The sequence below is a fragment of the Cinclus cinclus genome, chromosome 3 (genome assembly GCF_963662255.1).
Source record: "Cinclus cinclus chromosome 3, bCinCin1.1, whole genome shotgun sequence".
Taxonomy (NCBI): Eukaryota; Metazoa; Chordata; class Aves; order Passeriformes; family Cinclidae; genus Cinclus; species Cinclus cinclus.
The window spans coordinates 44,599,357-44,626,752 of NC_085048.1; the positions used below are offsets into that span (position 1 = coordinate 44,599,357).

A 27,396-nucleotide genomic window follows, 5' to 3' on the forward strand; every position below is an offset into this window, starting at 1 on the left:
ATGCTATTTGAGAAACATATTTACCTCTGCAGATAAATACGGGTCCAGACTTTTTGAGATTGAGAGGGGAACAGAAGCCAAATCTCCTAGCACTTCCTTAAAATATAATTTTGACATTTTTTACTCCACCCAACAAGGACATTGAAAGCCTTTTATTCTTTCATATAAGGTAGAAACAGCAAAATAGTGTTGCTATTCTCTAATAGGAATTAGAATTTTCTAATATGAACACACAGCTCTATTGTAATTTCATTGTTTTCTGAATAGAAAACACAGAGCAGCCTGCAAAAGGAGAATTTGCTTCCCCTTGCATGCATATCTTGCAGTCAGACTGAAATGTCATCTGCTAGCCAGTCACACTTTTTGAAGCTCTCTGCTACTAGCTTCCCATTTTACTTATTATCAGCAAATATTTTAAGAAGGTTAAGAGACTGTAAATTAAGATTACAAAACAAGAACTCTCAGAATAGCCTCATTAGCTCTTGTACACCTATGGAGAAAGGGAATACATACATCTTTTTTCCCCACAAAAGTAACTAAATAGCAGCAACATTGATGTAAAGGGGAGAGCACATACATTTTCATATGTAATACAGAAGACTATAATAATATAATAATGAAACTCACTTTCAACTTTAGATCTGAAAGCCTTTAGTCTCACTAAGTCTCAGGATACGCAAACAATGCTGGTGAGCCAAAGACCCCCTAAATTGTTGTATCAGCCCTAAAGTAGAGATACAAAAGGTTATTTTCAGGACTTCCTACAGCTTAGAAAAGGGAAGCAGCCAGAGAAGCCCTTTCTTAGAGCAAGTCTTCAGAAATCTCTGCAGCACTGAACAAGAGTCCCCTCCTTCACACAGCCCCCTAATTACCTTAATTTGAACATATTCCAATTAACAGCTAGAAGAAAGTGAGCAGAAAAGGAACGAAGCTCCTAGCTCTCCCATTCCTACCCAAGAGGAAGAAAGTTTTCTTCAGAGAAAAAGTTACTTTTCTTGTTATCTAGCTGACAGCTAACAAAAAAATTTAGGATCAACAATACCATTACCATCCCACTCCTCCATTTGCAGCTGTTGAATTCCATACTTCTTTTTAAATCTTCTGAGGAGGCTTTTCTCAGTCACTTTTCTGGGTTATGATTTTAAACAATTAAAGAGACTTGTGTATCAGGGAATTTATCTTTTGCTGGTAATTCCTCCATAAGTACACACGTTATTTCCTCCTCACTTTGCCCCAAAGAGCAAGGATTTTTAATAGGATAATATGAAAGCTTATAAAACTATCACTGAGGGTGCAAAGATTTAAGAAGGGAATGCTTAATATTAGTTAAGCAACATCAATAAAGTATCACAGCTAATCTTTTAAAAATCTCAACAGTTAACTGCATAAATCAGGAAAATAAATTCTTTTTCAAAAGCTGATTGGCAATTTAAATATTACTAACTACTGCCTTTATCCATAATTAAATATAACTGAAGCAAAACCAATTATTCAGGGAGGAGAAAAAAAACTGAACTTGGGTTTTAAGAGCTTTCTGGTAGTCAGCTTCTCTTGCCTTTAACCTTCCCTCTCATTCATTTCCATTCTCAATTCTCCTCTTTATCTTTGCCTCTTCTTCTGAAGGCAGTAACTCCCACAGTCAATATCCCTGTGTTTGGTGCTTGTCCAAATCCTTGTTACTTGATAACAACCACAAGTTCCTGCTTTAGAAACTAGGCTTTCACAATCTTCTGCTTCTGCATGCACCCCATCTGAACCACAACAAAAGTCATATGTATTTTCCATATAATTTTCTACCTTTTTTTTTTTTTTTTTGAGAGAGAGAGAGGAAGTAGGTTAATGAGTTCTGATGTATTCAGTTATGCCAGATACTTACTCAGCTGGAACATTCACTGCAGATGATCAAATCTCTCATTCACTTGTGTTCTGGAGTTATTTTATGTAGGGTATCAAAATAGTTTAAGTCCTTAACTTAAAAAACTTCAAAGAAAATTCCAGATCTATTTAAATTGATTAACTTAATTTAAAAAGCCATAGCTGACTAAAACATGATCAGAAAAAGCAACTTGATATTTACAAAAATAATGAAAGACAATACTGCAATTGTAAACATTTTACTGAGCAGACATACAAACAGCTTTAAAAGAATAACTGCCTTTAGTACAAGCTGAAGTCAATACATTATAAAATGTGAAAACAACTTTCAGCTCTAGTCAAGATGCAAGAAAGTTCTTGAATATCATATATAGTCACCCAGAAAAATGCAAGCAACAGACCTAGACAATTCACACAGGCATAATTTTCTCAGGAGAAAATGAGGAAAAAACAAAAAAACCACCACCAAGTAAAACCCAAAAAACTTTAATTCATTCCACCCATCTAAAGTACTACATCCGTTCCAAAGAGGTTAACTGTATTTCTTCTACTTTATTTGGTTATTAAATGCAAGATAAAAGATCTCTGGGCAAAATGTAAAAGATTGTATCTGATTTTTGGGAAATAAACAGATTCCAGAGGTGTGTTCTTGCCCAGCCAATCCCGAGGCTGTCGTGCAGCTCTGCCACCTCTCTGAGCCCAATCACAGCCAGGAAGGGAAACTCGTTTTGCTGTTTGTCTCGGCGGCGCTGATGATGAATGGCTGCTTCAGGGGAAGAGATCAAGCTGTGTGGTAAATCTTCCTATTTGTTCCATCTGCTTTTCTATTTTAAACAGCTGCAGTGATCAGCCTGGCACCCTACATTAATATATGTGAATTTCCTAAGAGAAAACATTTCTATAGCTGAAAACATGACCTAAGGAGGACAAACCTTTCTCAAACTGAACACTGCAACTTCTGCAAACAGCTGCAGAAATATATTATTAATTTGTGTCTGTGTTCCAGAAAAGATATGGCATAACCATAGCTCAATTTTACAGCTTTTATAAGGTCTACTCTGCAGCCGTAGCTAGTTTCAAGATTATGGTGTTCTCCATATTTCATCCTCCTTTCTAGCTCCACTTTGCAATACAACTTGTAAGATGGCAGAATAAATATGCAAATAGAGTATGCTTATTAGAATATGCAACTCAAATATACAAAAGCCTAACCTGTAAGCCTTACTTATCTTGTAACTGTGCTGAAGTTTTACTAATGTAATGTATGCCAATCCAGCCTGGCTCCAAAGGTCACCATTTTAAAGAAATGCTTTCAATGAAGCCCACTACTGAATTTAAGCTGAAATGACTGGTAAATATACTGAGACAAGCCATGGTTTTGGGTGGTTTTTTTCCTTTGGTTATAAACACCACTTTGACTGGTCAGATTCCAGTGTGGCCAAATGCTGCTTTCACTTATGCTTTCACTGTGTTGTTCTTTGTCTCCTGACACTGTGTAGCACTGCTGTGTTCTGCTAAACAGCTTCCTCACTTCTCAAAGACAGCTACCTTTCAAATGCCAGCAAAACAAAGTTTAGCATCTTGATAAGACTATCCACCCTACCCCCAAACTGAAATGTTTTAGGATTCTAAAGAAGGAGAATGCTAGCTCATGTGGATACAAAGACATAACATGGTTCTTTTCCTATTACTTTTTCTCTCCCCCACCTCTAATTCAGTTTCTTTGGAAGTTTGAATATGTTTAGCCACTTCTGAATTAAAGTAAATTAAAAGTGAAATGGCAATAAAATGAAATTGCAAACAACAGCACTGTAGGTTGCCTTTTCAAAGTCTCACAAAAAAATCACATCCCTTAGATAATTTCCACCATACTCTATCTATGGATAATTTTCTTCACACAAGTATGTCATGCTATAGAAGTTCCTAAAGCGCAATGATATATAAAAGTTAGCAGAAAGTACTTCAACTGAATATACTTCTATAATTTCATCCTATCAGCTTTTCACATAACTCAAAACTTGTTGTAAAATTCCATGAGCATTATTTACATTTTACAGATAAGCAAACTGAAATGGGGCTATAATTCAAAGACCACACAGCAAATCAGAGAGTGGCAAGGCCAGGAATAGAACTCATCTCCCAGGCCATTCCTAGAACTGTTAAGCCCATTTCAGTATTGCTGAAGCAGGATACAGTACATTTTGGAGAGAAATGCCAGAGGCAGAGTTCTTAGTAAGGAGTCAGAGAAAATACTTACGTGCCAAGTTCTTGAGAGATCAAAGTCTCCGATTATATTTCTGTCCCCTCCTTGCAATAAGACAACTTGCTGAAAGTGCCTTTCAACAGCAGGACACACGAATGTGAATGTGACACCAAGCTGGCAAAGGCTTGAAAAGTTAAGATTTGATCTTAAAGGCTAACTACAGTATCTTTTGATTAGCAGAATTTAAAGCTAACAAGTTTGTAGATTCAATGCAAAACTTTGAAAATACAATGACTGAACAACAAGACAACTACAATCCCAGCACTAATCTCTTAGGAAGAAATCAAAATTATTTGAGAACTGTCTGTACAGTTTCTATTATTTCCTAAGTTTCATATTAAAGAAGGTTTTAAAATTTAAATAAGTTTGAAGGCTATTGGAGACACTTAGCACCTTTAAGAAGAATTTCAGGAAAGGAATTGTAATTTTCTGTATTCAGACAGACCTAAAATAGACATTTTGAATATTATTCTAATAGCAATACAATACACAGTTAAGTGATGCTACCAAGGTGTTTTCTTTTGGCTCACCAGTAAGGACTGGAAAAATTGTGCAAAAAAACCCTCAGCACAACCAGCATGAACAAAACAGGTCAAGCCAACAAAATAAAACTCCAAACAAGGCAGAAAGATTCTACTTCACTTACCTGTTTTCAGCAATATCTTAGATTCATGCAGATAGTTCTAAATAGTTACACTCTGTCAAGGAGCTGAAACACTAAACTGTGACCTCCTGCAGGCTGACAGTTTTTCTTTCATTTGGGATTTCAAACAGCTGAATTTCGTTTGCTTTATTTCCTCACCTCCCCACCCCCATGCCCTGCCTCAGCAGTACCTTCTTCTGTTATGCTACCGTGCGTCAGCAGGATGCGTTCCTGCAGCCCCGCATGCTGCATGATGCAAGAATGTGCAATCTAAAGGGTTGTTATTGATACAGTCCCAGCAAGGTATGTGCCTTATGGGCACACAAAGTTGGGCAGATCCCATCTGTACAGTCAATACAGAAATCAATATCTTTATGTAGTAAGCACCAGTGGAAATGAACAGATCTTTAAAAACAAATTTTTGATTTCATGATGCAACATGAAAGCTGGCGTCATGTGACACTAGGAAAACAGTAAGATGATGGCAAAGCAGGAAGCAAGAGCAATTAAATAACGATAACAGAACAGGAAAGGGAAAAGCTGAAAGGAGTTCAGTTTAGGATGCACTAACTAAGGTAGTCATCAAGTCGTCAGACATGAATATGATCTATGCCTAGACAGCTGAGACAGAAAATGGAATCGGAAATTCAGAGACCAAAGACATTCTACCTCAAAGAAAATTAATAAGGAAAACATTCATGAGTTTGACAGAGCAGAGTAGGTGTAAAAAAAGCTACAATACCCTGCATATTTAATTAACATGAATATAGAGAAATTGCACAAAAACACTAGAGTCAAAAGAGCTTTATTAGCCCAGGACTAAAGATTTATTTTTTGGATTTTACCATTCATGTTAGTTTCATTTTTAAATTCTGCCAATCCAATATTTGCAAGTTCTGCTCTTTCCTTGCAATCCCTGGCTGTAGAGTTTAGTGCAGTGACTGGCTGCTAACTGCCAAGTACTCCTGTGCCTTAGCAGGATATAGGCACTTCATTCCAATAACATGATTTTATTTGGCAGTTGGCACAAAACAGGCATCAGGGTTATGATTCAGTACTTGGCTGTCTCAACAATCAAATGCTGAATGAACTTTTATCTCCCTACCATTTGGTAATCAGACTATTAGAAGGTTAAAATAGGCAAAAAGATTTCTAAAACTTTTTTTCTACAGAAATCTCCATATTTCACAGGGCACTTTTCAAGAACAAGAACACTAAACAATCAGCCAGAGGTGCATAAATTCCAAAGCAATATTTATTGTGTTACTATTAGCTACGCTTTCTCCTAATGCCTCTCTCTACTGCCCCATATAAACACTCACACAAAGCTCTTACTGAAAAATACTGCTTTGCTTTGAAAAGATTCTCAAAGGTTTATGCTCTCACAACCTCAGGGATCACAGAATTTTCCTTTCCCAGAGCCCAGCAGGGAAGGGAAGGTAACACCAAACATGTGTCAGAAAAGTCTTTCTAACTTCACAAGCTACTGTGTTGCTCTCTCTCACCAACCTGTACTTTTCTCTTTCCCACTCCAGAAACAGTAACTAGACTTCACCTCTTGTTTCAGCTCCCTCTCCCTCTCACTTCTCAGAGAAGCAAGGCTACAACCCCTGCTCAGCTCTGAGCGCTGCTCCCACCACTGCTGCACAAGGCTGTGCCTGGCTCCAAACTCACCTTAAGCAGTGAGCCCAAAAGACTCTGTCCCCCAAGAGGCTGATATCTTGAGACAGAGGTGCAACCTGCTAGACTGTCATCTGCTGAAAACCACATCTCAAATCATAGAAGAAATTGTATTATTTGAGCTTGGACTGTGTCTTCATTCCATGAAAGCCTAATGCCAGAGCTCTGCACTTGCTTTCCCCTTCAGCTTATAGAGTGGTTCTTCTAAAAGGTAAAGAGAAAAACTCAAAACCAGCACTTGGACAATGCAAACTGTAGGAGCTCAATGCTATTCCTGAACTTGTGGTACAGATCTAACTACACTCACTAACGTCTCTATAAATCACCCTTTCCAAACCAGCTGGGTCTAATAATGCATAAGGGGTCTACAAGAAGGAAGTCACTGTTGGATAGGTTACATTAATAAACGTCCACCATTTAGGTCAGAGCCACTCCCAGATTTCCAGCAGGGAGAAATCAAGCAGACCATCACACAAGCACAGCTTTACCAGCTTCCATTTTGCACAAACTGCTACTTTCCCTGGTTCCACACCCAAAGTGTAATGATCTACAACAAAAGGGCTGACTCCCATCTTTTCAGTGACATTGATAATTTAATGTTAAAAGGAAAACTACGGGGGTTTTGTTTTCCTTTGGTTTTGTTGCTTGTTTCTCTATTTGATATTTTGAAGACTAAAACTTCACAGAAGAGGGAAGGAATCGCCAAAAAGGAAGTCTGTTAACCTGACAATGGGCCAGCCTTTGGTTTTATGTTAGCTATTCCAGAAACAACAACGAACCAAACAAAAAACCCCCAGACTATTTTAAAGGTCCATATTTATAACTCTAGGCTTCTGATGTTCATAAAAGCTTTTACAACTAAGAGGTCACTAAACAGTCACCCCAGGTATCATATAACTAATTCACGTCACTTGGGGAAGGTAGGGAGAAACTATTAGCCCAGTCTTGTGGGAAAGCGGGAAAGAACTGGCCATCATCAGCCACCTTCTTTAATCTACTGCCAATAGATTAAACCAATAATTGTCTACAGCACCACTTGATGTTTGGCATTTGCTACATTTCCTTCCTTTCCAAAATCCTCTAAGAAAAAGTTTTGAAGATGCTGGAATATATTTTAGCATGCAGGCATGCTTTAACACAGAATGAAAAGTAAACATTAGCAAGAGCTATTATCATAATTTCACACAACTGCAAACAATCAATTTACCACCATCTTGTGAGTCAAATCTTGTCACTTCAGCCACAGCAACTGACAGCATGCTCCCCTTAATGTGTTTTACACAGCAAGTCTAACAAGTCAGTTTTTATAGATGAGCTACTCCAAAGTTAATGGTAATGATTTAGTTCACATGCAATCATGGGAAGTTACCCTAAAATTAGAAGGCCTGAGTGTGAAGGGAAGTGTTAGCCTATACTCTGTGAGCTCAGGTGCTCTTCAGGTTGCAGATTTTCATGGCACTGTTCATGAAACCTCTGGCATTTCACAATGCCCATGGCCATCCACTATGAGGAGGGTTCAACTGCACACATATCTATGTTTGTAAAAAAGTCTATTAAACAGAGTTGAAGCTCAGTGGTAATAAAGAGACATATATTTCATCTCCTATTGTTTGATATAATTAGGAGATGGGGAAATAAAAAGGCCTCTGCACATTTAATATATGCTATTATGTCATCTAGTTACATGTTTGCTTGAGGCTTACTTCATTTGGCCTGAATATAAACTTGGAAGAACTTCAGGTTCTTCTAATGCTAATGATTTAGTTCCTGCATAGTACATTCAATTGAAAAAAGCTTGACATGGGAAAACTTAAATAGCAACGAGAATACACAGTTCTCTTTAAGAAGAATTTCAGCTTCACCCTCTATTAAACTCAACCCAGTTGACAATATATGTTGACACTGTTCTACTCTTCCTCCAGACTGTCCTACTAGTTCTGTAACCCTGTTTCAGCCACTCAGCTGCAGTAGTGCAAGTTACTCACACCTCAGTGCACTTGGATTTTGAAAGCAAGTTGCAAATCCTCTAGAGATGAAATGTTTCCTTTCTAGGTGCCAAACTGTTCTATGAAGTCTTATACAAACACCCATTGATATTTTAAAGAACTGTTCTTCTTTTCCCTCAGTGGAAACTTTTAGACGCAAACTAAAAATAAACAGAAAACTCATGAAAAATGCCAACAGATACCTAGTTTTGGTTCAAACCTCCACCAAGACCTTCTAGCACCAATCAGTTATAAAAGAAGAATGAACCTATAGTGCCCTCAAGTGTGAGGGGATAAGAATTAGAAGAAGTCTTGGGATCTAGGAAGGGAAAGAAAAGTTCTCAAGCCTTCAGGAAGGACCCTCACTGAAGAGAACGACGCTTACCAGCATGTGGGAATAATTGCGCTTACGCATTAGGACAGACTGCATACTATAAACACGTGCAAGAAACAAATGACAAAACATCTCCTCTTTCAACTGCCTTTTCAGATGCTTGTGGGCTGGAAGTTTCATATGCATTCTCACCACATAACAAAGGCAGCTTACTTATCTAGTGCAGAAGCCTCTAAATAGTAATTCAAGGAAGTACCACCTTAGTGGAAGGTCAAATTTACAAATAAAACAAACACTGTATAGACAATTCCAACCATGTTGAAGACAACAACATTTCTTCAAGTTTCTGAATCTCTTAGCAAAGATCACACTTCACTCTACTACCCAGGAACACAAAAGTTATCTTTTCTAATTATACAGAAATTGAGGAAGGTAATACACCTTAACTATCATTCACAAAACCTGTAGGTCAAGTTGGAAGTCACCTAAGTTAACCAACAGGGAGCACCAAAGATAGGAGTGCCTTATCAGTCTCATCTCTCACTATGCTAGAGCTTTCTGCCCACCACAAAAAGGCAACTGCATCTATTCATTACCACAACCTCAAGCCAAGAGACTGGTGCCCTCACCTCAGCAGAGCGATCACTTAAACAAGATAGGGGACAAGTCATTAACGGGCCAAAGTGATTTCACACCCTCTCTAAATAAAGTTAAGACACATAATGATGGCAACACAACCAGCACTTCCAACTGCATTTGTCCTGCTTTACATGCAATTCTTAAGTTGTTCACAGGCCTGGAAATGAGAGCAAAAGCTAGTTCAGTTCTCTCATCTTGGGAGCCCAGGCATGTAAAAGGCATGACTTTGAACCACCTCAGGGAGAAAAGGTGCTGAACTCAGAGTCCTCACACTTTGGGAATGCTCTGACCATGGAGCTATTACTCAGGAGTGGGAGGAGTAGCTCTGGTTTGTTTTGTGCAAAGCCCATCTGATAGGTCTTCAGTAAACATGCTCCAAGAACACCATGTTCTGTAAACCCTGAGAAGAGATAGAAGGAAACATTTAACTTCTGGATCTACAGTGAGCTTACTTGAGCACAGGCTTGGAACTACTGCCCACTTCCAGACCTGGAACACCCTTAAGCATGGCTGAACATCTGATGAGGTTCTGCCTAGATGCTCACTGACTTTAGCTATAGAGTTAGAAGGGTCCTGAGTTTTGAAACTCTGAGTTGGGTCATAAGCTTCCTGAAGCTTATGAAGCTTCCTGAACTCAGCTCCTGTCCTTAGACAGCATAATCATCTTTCAGTGACTTAGTGAAAACCAGAACCTTTGTCTGGACAAATAATTATAATACAGGACAGAGGAACCCCCATGTTGGTGGGTATAAGTTCAGAAATCTGAAGGCATCTTACTCCATTTAAAACAAACATTCCCCAAAACCCAACCAAGCAAAAGAAAAACCAACAAAATAAAACAAAAAAACCCCACCCCAACAGCTGTACTATAAAAACATTAAGTTTGAGAAGCAAAGCATTCTGATGCTAGAAACTACTAGAAGTTGAGTCTACCTAGATTATTTCAACCTGCATTTTTTAAGTTTTCATTCTACTGCAGGGAGAACATTTTCCTGTTAGGGTTACCTTTCCCTATAGTGCCATCTGTTGCAGAACCTCACCTCCTTTATTGTTACTGTGAATGATACACCAATGACAAAGCAGGGACAAACTTGTCAATGAAAATACTGCACAATTATGATATAAATGTCCCAATTGGATGAACTACTATTGCCTTAAAGGAGGCTGTAAGAAACAGTAAGTTACAAAGTATATGAAACAGTAGAGCATTCCACCTGAAAATACCTAAAAGATACAAGCTTATTCTTTCAGTTGCATACCTAGAGTAAGGGAGTTGAAACAATTTGAAGAGTAGTTGCATCTAAGAGGCCACAAACTCCAGCCCCCTTCTTTCACTAAAAATACCACCTATGTTCTGATGCACTAGACACTGGTAGTAAATCTCTGAAGACACAAGCAGTTTGTTGGGTCATTGCTACAGCCAGGATTGAATTAAGTAGAGCACCTTTCCCATTGAATAAGGCCTTGCCATAAAAGCTAAAATGCAGCCCAGAAGTTTAACCCTGCAGGGTCCCTTTGAGCACACACCAGCAACTCCTGTGCACCACAGTCACACAGCAAATAATATAGTTTCTTCTAGTAAGTGAAGACTGCCAAAGAATTCTATTTTCCACTATTTCTCTTTGTAATAGCGAACAATTAACAGCATTTAACTAGATTTATCCTTGACAATGCAGTAGTTCAAATCTGTTGGAATAAAGAAAAAAAATAGCAACACTACCACACAACACATTATTTACATTATTTTACTTAAGATAATACAGTTCAGCAGAAAAATTTATTTTATTCCAGTGACAGCTTAAACATACTTATTGGTTGATTTTGCTTAACAGGAACTAAAAAGTCCTAGAACATTAAGTGTCATCCTTGTCTTCCCAACTAGAATCTACTCTTTTGTTGAAGCTATTCTTAGAAAACTGGTTAAGTGCCATGCACTAGTTTAAAATTCTTTGCTGGTAAGCTCAAAATTAAGGTTGAGAGTTATTCACCAAAGTTTTCTAATAATTTAATTTCCCTTAAAGTCCTTCATATAGATCCCTTGCTAGATCCTTTAGAAAAAGGAGATAGAGTGATTATGGCTATTCCTTTCACTTAGTAGCTGTACCAGTCTTTTCTGGTTAGATCAGGGAAAGTCTATGCCATGGCCAGCAACAGAAAGCACCATCGGACATACTCAGTACTGATTTCCTTCACAAACCTCAGCTTTTTGACCCCAACTCTTTCAATTATTAAAACATCATTGCAATTGGGTAGGGGATTTTTTTCTGTTGCTGTTTTGGCTTTGAGGTTTTTTTAGCACATGGGAATGTATGTCTCCTGTGTTCAGAAGAGGTGACTTCTTGCAGTTAGTGCCCTCTTTCCTTCTTTCAGTTTTGTTATTTTCTAAAGACATATTGATGCCAAGGTTTCATTAACAATGCAGAGGTAATGCTAGGGAAGTTTCAGTTGGAGATAAATGCCAGATAAAACTGAAATAGCCACCATCATGATTTAAAATAGAAATAGGCATGAAACTTGAATACAGTAGTGAGTATTCATAATTAACATATAAAGTGCTGATTCACCTACTATCACCAGCTTCTTATTCATTAATGCTTTTCTTCTCCCTTTCCTACACTGTGTCAATCATCACTGCTTTATGTCAGTTAGAACCACATTATTTCTAAGGAAAACTAGCAAGATATCATCACCAACAAAAAAATACCTAAAAAAATGCCCTGTCTCAAGAAATCTTCATGTTACTATTCTGCAAACAGAAACAGCATGAGACAAAAAGGACAAAAGTTTCATTTTTCAAGAGTTTTAGAGTAATACATCTCAATTCATATCGATGCCACTTCAAACAAATCAAAAACTGGCAACAAAACATGAGACATGAAGTCTCCCCCAAGTGTTCCTTCAAATTCATTACATCTTCCTGGAACAGGTGCACCAGCTTCAGTTCGTTCCATGGGGAATTCTGTGAAGCACTTACAAGTGAGCAATGTCTATTTACTATGATAACTGGAACACCTGGTAGCCCACGCTGAGCCAATTTAGTCCTGCAAATACTGCAACTCTATTCATAAGATATGACATTTAACCTCTCAGGCCTTGCAGAAAGGTATACCACCACAAAAAAACAACTGTGCTTCCAGGCTCCTTATGGCTCACCCAAAACTTGCTTCCTGCATCTCTCTACTCACGGTGTAACTTCTCAGATTAAGAGACAAGTGTGAGTGTCATCTTGGCACAGTGATCACACTTACGGCCACAGGAAACCTGAAACCTGTAAAAGGAGACACATGATTGTTCCTAACAAATGGAAGTACTAAGAGAGATTTGAAACAGAATCTTGGACCAGTGTTCCAAGATGCTTCTGGACAGACCAACCAGCACAGAGGCCTCAACACTGCAAGTACATGTATGCTTCACTATACCACACTGAAAGGAGTAGCCATTCTGGCAATTTTTTTTGCTCTCAGGAATAATCGTCAGTTGTGATTTTTTTCAGGATAATGTCTGTGGTACACAACACCTTTAATGAAGTACCTGCTGGTTTATTTTTAATCTATAGTTTTTAGATGATCTGATGATATTAATATAGTACTCTCAGTAAAGCAGTTCCCTCCAAGTGACAGTAAGTGCCCAAAACTCTACTGCTAAGACAATAAATACTTCAAAATTAAAATTTTCAGAAAAGAAGAAAAAAACCCTAGATCCTACCACAATAATGTAATTAAACAAACATGTTTAATATTATAATAAGTTTCATCAGAATACAGAAAAAATGCTTTCCTCTTGTGGTACAAAAAAAAAAAGTGTCCTATTTCTGTAGCACAACACACTCCCCCTCTTCAGAAGCTGAATTTCAAAAAAGCCATACAAACATGTATTTTATCTTAGTTTTCTGAAGTCAACTTATTTAGATATTTTCTAAGAACAAAGAGGAGATAAACACTTAACATTATAATTGGAAAAATTATTTTAGCATATTTCAATTTTCACCACAATTCTTGTTCAACTCACCCCATTAATCTAACTGGATTACCACTACTCAGGTTAAACCCTTCACCCATCTTACAGTGCCTTCAAAGCTTCCTCACTACTTTGGCTTTAATATAAAGAACCTTTGGACTGAGGTAAATAAATTTCACAGCATCTGGACAAAATGTGATTTTTTCCTAACTTGATGAAGTTTTAAGACCTCAGGTACTTATTTCTCAATGTGACATCTTGTCAATAAAAATGACCTTTAGGGCCAAGTTAAGCTTTGAGATGAGGCAGAGCAAGTTTCAAACTCCAGTTCAGTACAGATCCCATTCATGTTTAAATGAGATACTCATACATCCAAGGCTCTAAAATTTTTACAACTTTAAATGAAAACATGAAACTCCTAATGCTTGAGAAGAACTAACTTGTCTATTCAACTGCCTTCACAAGTCACTTACCTGAGAAAGACAAACCAGAGACTGGAATATGAGACCTTCATGGTCACAGCTTTTGGCTATTCTAAGTGTATTTTTCTTCCTATTCTTCATGAGACTTCCAGTCATTAGTGAGGAAGCCTTTCACTGCAAACACTTTGTCAAAAGCAGAACATTTTCACAAAAAGGTTTTGTCGTTTTGGTTTTGTTTTTTTTTTTTTGTTTTTTTTTTTTTTTTTTTTGAGACACCAATCAACTTTGTAACAGCCAAATAAACACTGTTATTCCAGCAAATTCTAAGTCTCACTCTCAAGAAAACACATTAAAGAACTAGTTCCAATATTGTGGTGGGTTGTTGCTGGCTGCACGCCAAGTCTTCACCAAAGTTGCTCTATCCCTCCCTTCTTCAGCTAGACAGGGAGACAAAATAACAAAAAGAAAACCTCACAGGCCAAGGTAAGGACATGGAGAGATCACTCACTCACCAGATACCATCACAGGCAAAACATACTCAATTTGGGGAAATTAATTTAAGTTATTAATAAATCAGACTAAGATAATGAGAAATAAACCCACATTTTCAAGCATCTTATCTCGTCCAACCCTACCTTCTTCTTGCCTCACAATTTTTTCCACCTCCTCTTCCCTAGCAATGCAGGGGAACAGGGAATGGGGTTGTGGTCAGATACATTGTCTCTGCTGTTCCTTCCCCCCCTGCTCCAGTGGTCCCTCCCCACAGGAGGCAGTTCTTCATTAACTTCTCCGAAGTTCATCCTTCCTGAGGACTGCAGTTATTCATGAAATGCTCCAGCTTGGGTCCCTTCCAGGGTGGTAGAGCCATTCAGGAACAGACTGCTCCAGCATGGGTCCCCCTTCAGGTCACAGATCCTGCCAGCAAACCCTCTAACAGCTCCATTCTCCACAGGGCCACAGGCCCTGCCAGAAGCCTGCTACAGCACAGGCTCCCAGACTTCCTCAGGCATCCACCTGTTCTGGTGTGGCATCCTCCACAGGCTATAGGTGGAGATCTGCTCCATTGGGACACCCCACCTCACCATGGTCTGCAATGGAATCTCAGCTCCAGTGCCTAAACCACCACTATCCCCTCCTTCTTCACTGCCCTTGTCTGCAGAACTGTTTCTCTCACATATTCCTCCCTTCTCTCACTGCAGTTGCTATGGCCCAGGGCTTTTTCCTCTTTCTTAAAAGACATTATCCCAGAGGTACCACCACTGCCACTGATGGGCTCAGCCTTGGCCAGTGACAGGCCCATGTTGGAGCCAATTGGACATAGGGGAAATTTTCAGCAGCTTCTCACAGAAGTCACCCTGTAGCTGCTCCGAAACCAAAATCTTGCCATGCAAACCCAATACAAATACAAAGCCAAAGGGGTAAAAAACCAAAATCCACTCTTTATTAAATAATCTGCCCTACACATTACCTGGACTTCATTTCCACTACAAGAGAGAAATAAAGAAGATTGCTGTAAGATCATTCTCGAAATTTAGAATTTGCATCAATAATGACAACATTCCCTTTAGGATGCTTTCCTATAGATGACACTGGATTTCCCAATCAGACTCCATGAAGAATCATGATCCTACCTAATCATGTGAAGGAAAGCAACTGACACAAGGACATAATAGCAGTTTCTCTTCTATATTTTCTTAGAGTAACAGAATATTATTGCAACAGAATATTACACAGCATGCTGCTTCAACTCTTTATTTTTCTATAACATACAGAATTGCTGAGAACTCAACTTCTTAGAAGAAACTTCCCCTTGCCATTTAGAAGTCTCAGGATTCAAGACTCCTCAAAGACAGCTCAATATTCAGAAGCACAAACTATGCAAGAGATATCACACTACTTTGGAAAGAAAGTAGTTTACAGATTATTATCCATGTGAAGATTCTGTTGGAGATAAGAGCTTGGTTTCAATGAGCACCAGAATCTACTGTTCCACCAGATAAAGGAATCAAGTCTCAAATGAGGCTATTAAATTACATTATCCCTGACTTCTATTATATACAGAAAAAAATATTAAACATGATACTATCCCAAGGAAAATCACTTCATTCTATTCCAAAATTAATTATGCTTGGCTTAAGAATTTAGAGGTAGTTCTTTGTTAGATTGCCTCTTATATTGTGTATACATAATAAAAATTTACAGCACCTGCTCTTTCCAATTTGACTTCCACTTACATTTCTTAACAGTTCTAGACAACAAAGGAACTCAATGCTTTTTACAAGTCCTGCCTAGTTGGATTGTCCACTCTTATTTTTAAACAAATATTCAAGTACTACTGTAGCAGGATACTCTACCCTGGAATGTAGTCAAGCAACTCGGACAATGTCCTGTTTGCAAAGCTATCAGTGGTGGGCTGAGCTCAGGCCATATTCTAGCTTTGGTGTTGAACTATGTGAAACCAGTCTGGCTAACTAACCCCAAATCAGTATCCTGATAGTGAGGCAAAGATCTGGCAGACAAGCTGCTAAGCCGACATGGGACTGGCAATTGGCCACTTTATGCTATGAAAGTCCAGTCAACTTCCACAAAGCTAGGTTTCTCTAGCATATTCCTTCCTTCTTGACACTCCTCAAGGTTAAGAGAGAGATCTGTCCATGAGCCTTGCTAAGGTGAGTTACATCCACATCTACTCAGTTACTCCTTCTTGTGAGCTTTAATATAATTGCTTTGCAGTAGTGCACTGTACTATCCTACACATACACTGCTAGCAGTTTTAGCTTTTATACTGTGCAGAAATAAATTATGGGGCTAAGACTGCATCCAGCCACACCTGGACACCTCTCTGAGAAGGAATTCAGAAAGCAAGGGGTTCCTTTCAGCACCTCGTGGCTCAGCAGCAGGACTTGTCACTCCACCCTCAACAAGTACATAGAGCAAATATTTCAAAGATTAATATTCATTCGTCTGCTGAATTTTGACAACACATGATTATATACTTATATGTTTGTTTCTGTTACAATCAAGAATCAAGAAGGTGTCTCCTTACAGCTGTCTAAAACAGCTACATATGAAAGAAAAATCTCACATCAGACCATCACACAGGACAGAACCAGGCAGATTATATTAGCTAAGGATAACCTGGGACAGGTTTGCACTCAAGCCATAGACTTTCAGCACAACTTCAAGCTTTGGCCCTCCCACACCAGCATCCCTGACACAAACTGAGATTGTATCTTCAAAGACATTTCATTCCCCAAAGGGCACTTTTATTCATTAAGTCATAGTTAAACAGGGAATTTGTGAGTCTGAGTGAGTGTGCTTCTTAGAGAAATTCTCAGTTTCCCCAACACAATCAAGAAGAGGTTTAGAAGAATATTAAAATCTTATTTTATTCTCTGTAAAATGCTTTAGTTTCTTTGACCTCAGGATACCTTCTCAAGTATATTTTAGCAACTATTTTTTGAGGGAACAGACAGCAAGTCATTTAGCTTCCATGTAAGATTTCCAGCGGAACTTTGCAATCCCCTTAGCATGTTTTTATGCCCATGCATGAAGATTTACTGCTACTGGAAATCACTTTTGAGCCATGTGGCTACCCTACCCCAGAGAACTAATATCCAAGAACTGTAGCTCCTCCCAAAACATGCAGATGTGGGACACACTGCACTGCAGACCTTGGGCTCTGAGGGGAGGAACATAGGTGGAAACCACATATATGGGAAGCACACCACAGCTTACCAGTACAAAATTAATTTTTGCATCATGAAGCAGCTGTATTTTCCACTGCCCTTTGAAGTAATGAATTCAGAGTGTATAAAACCAGAATTCCCCCCCATATTCTATCATTACACACAAATATATAGAAAACTTTAAAAAGTAGAAAGAATGCAAAACAGTCTATGCTTCAATCTCAAGTATTCACTTAATGCATAAGCTACAGAGTTAACTACTACCTTTAGAATCTAAAATTAAGATTTTTACATTGTGAATTACAAATGGTATCTTCTGCATTAACAAACAGCTTTCATTCCTAGTGAAACCTTACTCAAAACCTTGAATCCTTTAACAGAAGTGCCTGAGACCAAAATATGAAGGAAAAAGAAGCAACATCTGACATTCCCAATTTACACATACTCTTCTGACAGATTACAGACAATATCAGCCAAGCAGAGCTGCCATGTTCTGAATAGCTAGAAAAGCAGAACACTACCAGCCAAGATACCAATTTGCTTTCTAAAAGCCAGACAAAAACATTGCCATTTGGCTTATTTTCCCACCTCATGGAACAGAAAAGTAGCAATAAAAATGTCAGAATTAAGCTTTGCTTACAGTACACTGTTTATACATCAATTTTTAGGTAAATATAAGCAATCATTGCAAACATAACTCTTAAAAAAATGTAAGCTAGGTGAAGTTCTAAGGTTTCCAAAACCTTTTATGTGACACAAGTAGGAAGGCCAGAATGGACACAAAGGAAGTTACAGCAAATATCATAAGCAATCTTATCCTGGTAATGACTTCTCTTATAACATGATGAGCTCCAGAAAATGTTTTGTGTACACCAGTTGCCAAATATTTAGTATTGTTAAAGGGACATAAGCTTGCACTCAACACCAACTTGAAATTCACAGAAAGAGAAAATCTGTCTTAAACTTTTCCTTTCTTCAGTCTTTTTTTCTACAAGGATATCAGTGTGAAACTAGTTTAGAACTAAAATTTAAATAAATGAAAAATCCGAACATACAGTTTAATCTAGTGGAATGTGCTGTTGGCAAACAGGCTGCATTTAAAGCTAAAAGTTTTATTGCACCAGAACACAAGCAACAAGCTCAGCAACAAGCTGCAATGGAAAAAAAATTTCAGAAAAGAGGTTCTCCTCCTCCCAAAAACAAACGCCATCCTCCCCTCCCCCCCCTAAAAAAAGGAAACCAAAAGAAGAAGAAAAAAAAAAAGGCACACAAGAAAGGCTTTTGAGCTTTAAATAAGTTTGCATTTTCAAGTTTGTTCCTCCTTTGAATAAATGTCACATTATTCAATGTTTACTCCCTAGGAGTTAAGGAATCCTTGAGAAAAATATTTGTCTCAGAAGAAAATGGCATAAAACCAATTCAATAGCAAGCAAGAATATCCTAGGGAAGGAAATTTGGTGAAGAGGTAGTAACACCTTGAGTCTCAAAGCTAAGGCCCACAAAGCCAGACAGCTATTTAGACAGACAAAGAACTTGCCAAGAAAGACCTGCCACCAAGAAAACTTTATTACTGACTCCAGAAGGCATAGAATATTGAAAAATGTTACCATTTCTAAGTAATTTACAGGAAAACAAACAAACATAAAAAAATAAAAAAAAATTTAAAAAAAATCAAAAAACCCACATGGTTTCAGAAGCAGTTTTCAGTGCTTTTCTACAGTACAGTGCCTGAATTGAAAGTAAGTTCCTGCAGTTGCACAGAAGGGACACATTATCAGATTACATAAGTACCATCACCTCTATTTTTAAAATACCAGCACAGTATATTTTTGGGTAATATTCTTGCACTAGGACACAACACTAGGTGATACTTTTAACCCAAAATTATATGAAAGAACAAGCTTGGTTTCTACATAAAGCTGAAGTAAGGAAAATGGTAAACTGTTTACTAGGTTTAAATAGAACTAAACCAGTTCACCTTCCCAAAACAACTTTTAGCAGTAATTTAACCTAATTTTCCAGAAAAACAAACAAAAAAGAAACAAAAAAAAAAACCAAAAAAAAAAAAGACAAAGGAAAAACAGTCAAAGTCACTGAAGACCAGGAAGGCAGTAAACAAGAAAAAATGCCACCACTTAACTTTTTGGATTTAATTCATTTATGTAGCTTCAAGTAAAAATTTCCATGCTTCCCTTGGTTTCTGGAGGGAGACCCAAGCTTTTCCCACCCTCCAATCTCTGTTAAACTGTAAACAATTTACTGGAATAGAAAACCATACTGACAGCAAACCATATTTTTGGAAATTTAAACACTCGGTATCCACAGGAAAATATAATCAAGCTTTCAAAACTCTTTTTTTCTGGCCCACAATGGTATATTCAGTACTTTTCCACTATGTTTATTTTAAAAGGAGAAAGCCTAACCTGAAGAAAAAGTCAAGAGTAAGATGACAAAACAGCAAGTATTTCTTCAGTGATGATTTTGCACTTGTCACAGTAAGGCAATATAATTTTCTTTAAAATAATATACTTTGGTCGGGCTAACAAAAGACATATCATTTTACATAACCAAGAAGTCCATACATTTTTTTTTACTTAAATTGTATGCTAAATTACATAGCATTCCAAAATCTTAGAATATTTCCTTTTGCTTGAACATCTCCTCCAGATACATAAAATTTCCCCATTTGTGAGCAAAAACCATCCAAATGTATGCCAAGAGCCCAAAATGAAGACAGTTATTTACATAATAAACAGGACAAATAAATTATATGGTTAAAAAAAAATCACCCCAAAAACATAAATAAATTGGCTTTTTGGAAACTTAGAGCAGAACTTGCAGGAAAACCCATGCAGAGAGGGGAAAGATCACTGCTACCCATACACTGTTAGTGTCAGAGCAAGAAAAACAATTTCAAATAGAGATTTAAGTGGACACTGGAATATGAGTGTTGACTGGAAAGGATCATATCCAGTTATGAGTTGAAATGAATAGCCAAGTTCTAAAATTCCCTCTAGAAAGAAACAGAATCAAAAAGTTAAAAAAAAATATCTAAAAAAGAGCTCCTGTGACTTAGTAACTGCTAGATCAGGAGGACAGATGCTGTTATTTACAAAATGCATTCAAGCTGAAGCATTTCTGGTTTCTACAGATCTCTAGGTATTAGCACCTATTAAAAAAACAAAAAATACAGGAAACAAATCTTTTTCAACCAAGCCACCAATATATATCCTATAACTGTTCACCCCATTACTAAAGAGCAAGAGATAAGGAAAGTTTGCTGCTTCATTTCTACAGTTTTAAATAACTTCAATGCAGTCAAAAAATAAATTATCAACCAAGATATTATCAAATGTGTGCTTCATGCTTCACTTCTTTTGAAAATAAAAATTCTTGTTATGATGTTGTAAAAATCAATTCAGCAGATTCACATAAACTCATAAATTTGCAGATCAAGTAATTTTGAACAATTATGAGGAAAAGCTGACTAAGCAAAGCTCAGTTCCATACACAAAGAGCAGCATACCATTACCATGGAAAATTACAGAAAGGTTCCAAACACAGAAACAGCATTAGAAGTGCCCCAGATGCCCTACTTTGCATCACTTTGAGAACCTCCACTGTTTTCAAGCAACCCCTTATTCCAACCAAAGACATTCCCAAGGTCAGGCAATTCTGCAGTTGACAAGCTCAGCAAGAAAAAATTTCTCTTCATCTCTCTCAACAGACTGAAGCCTTAAGAAAGGAGGCAAGTAGGCTGAAGGAGGGAAGAGTCAGATAAGGCCATCTGAGTTTTACTGGGCATTTAAGTCTTAAAAAAATATGCTTACACCCCTGCTCAGAATATTCCCTGACATGTCAAGATTAATTCTACTCCATTAACATCTCCAGCCAGCCTCACCCCACACATGATACAGACACATCATCAAAACACATTTAGAATTAATACTGCAGAGACAGCAGACACTGTAAATAGGACTAATCAATTTAAAGCATCATGTCATTACTTCAGTATTCTCTCTTAGTTTGAGAAGAGCAAGAGTATTAAACACCACCATAAAAGCCCATAACAGACAGATCTGGTAAAGCAACACATGGATTTTGAAGGGAGCACTCTACAATGAATAATTAAATCCATTCCATCCAATGGCCAGAAGAGACAGAACATGCTTTTGCTATGAAGTGAACTCACAAAAAAAGGGATATTTTAATTCACTGTATATAAGAGCACTATGGGAAACAGGAACTGATTTGGGTATTGGCATTGTTCAGAGGTACAAGTAAGCTTACAGAGTGATCAGATTCACTACCACCAGTGAGGATACCATATTTAAGTTCTTAAGCTTGAATAGACTACAAATTCCAATTGAGACACCTTTCTATGGTGGCTGACCAATCATCCCTATCATGCAGCAGGACACAGTCAAATTAACTTGGACAAAAATTCTAAACCATTCTTATTCTCCATCCCAGCTTATTCTATTCAACAAAGCACAAAAATTTGTTAATCAAGACTTCACTGGACAGGACCTTGTAGAGCCTGTACCAAGTACTTGTTACCTGACCTCACCTGCCTTCTGGGTTTGGTTTTCCAGCTAATTTTACTCACTAAAGTGTAGTTTATAGACCACAATTTCCTAGCTTGTTAATAAGGGTATCACGTGAACATTGAGGACTTCAGTATATCATCCTATTAATATAATAGAATCTCTCTGCACCACAAGGCCTGTTACTCTATCACAGAAGCACTAGCAATGCTGGATTTAAAAGAATTTATCCTGGCTAAGTCTGCTTTGGCTGTTGCTCAACTTCTTTTCCTAGGCACTAAAAATGTTTTCCAACACTGGTCCAGTATTTTTTCTTTGAGCTACAGTTAAAACCCATCAGCTTCCTCTTCATCTCATCCCCTTTAGCCCACACTGAAGAGCTATGCACCAATTAATCTGAGTCTTCTGCTTCGCTCCACTATCTGGAAATTGCAATCCACTACATGAGACTGTTTCAGCTAGTTGCTTTTTTAAGCACCTTGGATTTAATTTCATCAGGCCCTACCAGATTGAAAGTCTGTTGCTTATCCAAGCAATTTACAGGTTTTCCCCCCACCCTCCAGCTAGGAAGGTACTATTTATGCTTTTATCATGGCTATTGACTACACAGGCCGGATTAACCGTTTCAGAAAACATTTCAATCACCCCAGCATTATCTGTTAATCCAGTAATCTGTGGCTCTTATTGCGTGCTTTCTTCCAATATTAATTTTAGCTATACCGCCATATGTTTTTGACCATTGTAGTTTTATTCATACACCTTTGTGCACTTTCTATATGTTTCTTTAGTTTACATCAATAGAAAGAACAGAGAGTGGAGGTTTTTTTTCATTACCTATTTTCCCCTTTAATGCAAGTGCTTGGTATCATTAGACTACTACTCAAAGAGGTTGAGATTGTTTCTTTCTAGCTTATATTTGCCCCCAGACAAGCTCTGTGTGCTAAATTCTATGCTTTTTGACACTTAGGGGTTTTATTCTGCTGTTGTCATCTTCTATCCTATGTAGACTATCATCTTGTTGCACCTGCAGAACCTGCCCTCCAACCATGTGTTTTCTTTGTTTATGAAGAGAATGAATTTACATACCCGTGGAGAGCAGTATGTTCTGCTGAGTTTTCTCCAATGAATGGCTACAAGAGACTTTAATTACCAAATCTCATCCTTCCAGTGATTCTTCTCCAGCTACAGACACCTTGTATTTATATTCCACTCATACATATCTGATTGATCCAGCTGAGGCTGGCAGAAGACTTCTAATGAGCACGTGTTCAGACATTCCACTGCTGTTCTTTCCCAATATATTTGTGTTGGTGTGCAGACACCCAGAACACTGGGAGGAATGACGCACTATTCTGCAAGGTCATAGGCACTATGCTATAAATATATCCAAAATACCCCATGAGCAAGAACTTATCAAGAACCTATGATATATATTGGAGGGTTTACCTCAAAAACTATTCATCAAACACTTTCCAATGCAAACACTGAAACTCTTTTCACTTGGTTAAAGCATTGCAAATGAAGTATCTTTAAAATATTTTTTAAATTATCTATTAAGGTTGAAGTGGCTATAGTAACTTGCTTTTCGTAATAAAAGCCAAAAAATTAGGAAAAAGGGGACTAGTTTGCTGACACTGTCTTTATAATAACCCTTACAAAAACAACTTGTCTATTCTAAATGGGAAAACAGATACACTCTCCCAGGTAAAAAAGTATGTTATTATATATAAGTATATATAGCCTACAATGAGAAAACTCACTATTCTGAACATGAGGCAAATCAAGGGGAATTTATGTGAAGCAATAATCAACTCTACAGATTCTGATACATGCAATATTATTTATTAATAATTGCTATTAATAAATAACATCAATAATGTTAAGAAGAAAGCTGCATACTTAGCATTCCACCATATCAGAGGAATTTTTATCCAGGGGGAAAATACCCCCAAACATAACCAAGGCAGGCTTAGAGGAATGGATGCCATGCTGACACAGGCTGCTGCCAAGCCTGCACCTTACACCAGCCATATAATGCATTCTACCAACCTGCTCCAGACACAAAGTTGCAAAATCACCAGGAGCACCAGCTGCTCATGTAAAATATTTGCTGGGTGCCCCAAGAGGCCAGAGGGCACTAACTCAAGGAAAGAAACAGCAACGAGACCACATGGAAAATTCTAATCTTTGATTTTGTCACTGATTCATGCTGGAAGCAAACCTGAAAAATGAATAAAGCACATTTTGCAGCTCTCCATATTGAGGCAGCTGGGGTGGGAAGGAATAGAAAGAAATACACAAGTCCAGGCTGAGACTTCTAGTGTGGGATGGACCATTCCACAGGTAAGAGAATGAGTGGAGCCCCAGCTCACAGGAGAACTTCCAGGCTCAGAGTTGCCTCTCCTGCCCTGGGCTCTATGTCATTTAATACCTTTAGACAGCATAATTGCATATATTGCTGTGGACTTGAGTATTGTTTCAGATCCCAAAACAAGGAGCTAAAGTAATACAAGTACTGATACTGTTCTTAATGGGATTTCACATTTTTATGTTACTAAACTATTTACCTTTGGAAGCACTGCTGAAAGCCACAAGTTCCATGGGGTGATAATATTTAATTTAATAGTTTGCTTTATGTGCCATCTTCACTGCAGAGATCTGAACAATATTATTCTTGGTCATTAATCAACAGAAAACCATTTCATACCTGACAATAGTCCTCAGCATCTAAAACAGATTACTTGCACTGGATTATTTCTCCAAAAAAACATGGATCCAAAGATCACAGTGAAAATTTTCATTTTAGAGCACAGACACAAGAACTAAGATTTTCCACTCTAAAAATCATAAAATACAGAATACTTCTCTCTTAGATCTACGCTTCGAAAAACGAAAATTTTAAAAAGCAGCATCTAAAAAAATTCTTAAAATAAAGTTATATCTGATTTTATTTTGCTCAACTTGCTGGTAAACTTTTACTGCACCTTGTGTGTATACAATTGGTTTCACAGCTACTAAACCTTTCATACCTATGTTTATTAATCAAGCCAGAAATGACCACGGCATTTGAACTTGCATTTTCTGTGCATTTTCTGCCAGAACTTTTTGGCCTAGGGAAAAAAAAAAAAAAAAAAAAAAAAAAAAGCTAGTAAAAAAGTTTCTAAACCACACAATAGTTGAACAAGCCACTAACTTCAAATACATAAAAAGAGAGTTATCCAGTCCTGTATTCCGACCTCCTCCCAAAATTTAGATGAGAGATCACCATCTGTTTGGCCTTTGAATAGACTCTGGTATCTTGAGCCTGACAAAAACAAGTCTTCCCTTCGGAGTTCCTTAGCAGTAACTTATCATTCTTACTGGTAACAGTCTCACTTCTTACATGAGCTTTTAACAGGGAAGATGCCAGATTATGTTTTCAACTCAGTATTCAAGTTTGGGGTGGTTGCTTGTTTCACTGGCTTCGGTTTTTAAACAAAAGCGGTCAAGCTTTTCACTTAGACCATGTGAAACCATCAGCTTTCAGAAAAACTCCACACACAGTCTAACCTTGGTAAAATAATTACATTTACTCTTACTGAGAAGTTCGACAAAATAAACAGAAACTATTTCAGTTCAAATAACCCAAACCCTGAATGTGTTTCTATATGTGATAATATGTAATTATTTTATGTTACATATATATTTATATATATAATACATAAATTATTGTATCTGTAATACTTTCATGTATTATGATTACATTCCCCTGGATTTCCCTATATTCAGCCTGTTCAAGTTCAGGGAGGAAAAGCACAGTAATGAGAATCAGGCAGCTATCGCCAAGCACAGCTCTATGTATTTACTTGTGATTGAAAGAAATACTCAAATTTCCTTTTCCTACTCTACAGTTAAAAGTACTATTTTTAGCAGTGCTCATGGGCCCATTGATACAAGAATTCCAAGACCTTCACAAAAACCTGAGGTGAGCAAGAGAATCACAATGCAAGTAACTATAATTAGCCTGTAAGAGTGGAAGAGTACAAACTAACATTTATTTTTGTTAGCATTAGGTCAGTAAATGTAATCCTCTACTGGCTAGGCAGCCTGTAAGCTACACAAAAAAAAAATAGTTTGGATTCTATCGATGCCAGTGGAGAAACTATTTACCACTAAACAACAAGAAGGGCATTCTGACGGGCTCTGCCTTAACAAGCTCATACGGTTCTTAAAAGCTCCAAAACTTCCCATTTGTATTTTCAGTTGGCAACACTAATATTAACAACCAAATCCTTCCCGGTTTTCTATTAAAGCTAACCGGATAATACAACAGCACTGGTCATACAGAATGAAACTAGAGTGTTAAAGCTGTCATTTTAGTGTTTCCTTGGGGATGGCCCAACTTTCCAGCCATTCATTGCCAAATCCTCTCTGCTGGATCAGACTGAAAAACTTAAGGTTTTTTCACAGAATAGTTAGGGTTGGAAGGGACCTCTGGAGACCATCCAGTCCAACCTCACTGCCAACGCAGGGTCACCTAGAGCAGGTGACACAGGAAGGCATCCAGTTGTTTTTTTGAGTGTCTCCAGTAAGATACTTCTCCCCCTCCCCCCCCCACCCCGCCTTTTAATAAAGCTTTTCCAAATGTTTCTTCGGAGAGAGAGCCGTCGGGGCGGAGAGCACTTAGCACATATTAACTGCAGGAATAAATCGGCCAGGGCGGATCAGGCGCCCACCTAGTTGCACAGACGAAACCCGAAGGTGCCCTGCGCGGGACGGGGCCGGGAGAATCCCCGGCCCGATCCCAAAGCCGAACGGGACGGTCTGCCGCGCTCACCTGCACCCCGCTGAGGATCGCCTCGCTCTTCTCCCTCACGTCGGGGAAGGGGCACCTCTTGGACAGCATGAGCAGGCGGGCCAGCGCCTCGCCCAGCCCGTCGCGGGCGGCGGGCACCGGCAGCCCGTCGGCGGCCGCCCCGGAGGCGATGCACTCAGCACGGCGGAGCACCGCTTGCCCGATGGTGTCCAGGGCGGCGTCGCGGGCGGCGGCGTCTCGGCTGCACAGCGCGTCCCAGCGCACCTCGCCCTCCCGCTCCTCCATGGGGCCGCCCGGCCGCAGCTCCCCCGCCGCAGCCGCCGCCTCCTCCTCCTCCTCAGCAGCAGCCTCGGTGCGGCCGCCCCATGGCGGGCTCCCGGCAGCCGCCAGCCCGCCCACACAGACGACGACGAGCGCGGCCGCTGCGAGCGCAGAGCCCGCTGCCCGCGCCGCATGGGGGGCAGCACGGGCCGGTGCCCCCGACGGCCGCCGCCGCCCTCCCGCGCCGGGGCTGCCGAGCGAGCGGTGACGCCGCGGCTTCGCCTTTGCCGGCAGGGAGAGGGGCGG

At 38.7% G+C, this 27,396-nt stretch overlaps 1 protein-coding gene across 1 annotated transcript in view; it reads right to left on the reverse strand.

Moving 5' to 3' along the window:
* SESN1 (sestrin 1) overlaps positions 1 to 27,148 on the reverse strand; it is a 75,811-nt gene extending 48,663 nt beyond the window's left edge. The window contains exon 1 of the mRNA XM_062488724.1: positions 26,851 to 27,148. Coding sequence (XP_062344708.1) covers positions 26,851 to 27,114 — 264 coding nt within the window. The 5' untranslated portion in view covers positions 27,115 to 27,148. The remainder of the gene's footprint in view (positions 1 to 26,850) is intronic.
* Positions 27,149 to 27,396: the final 248 nt, after the last annotated feature.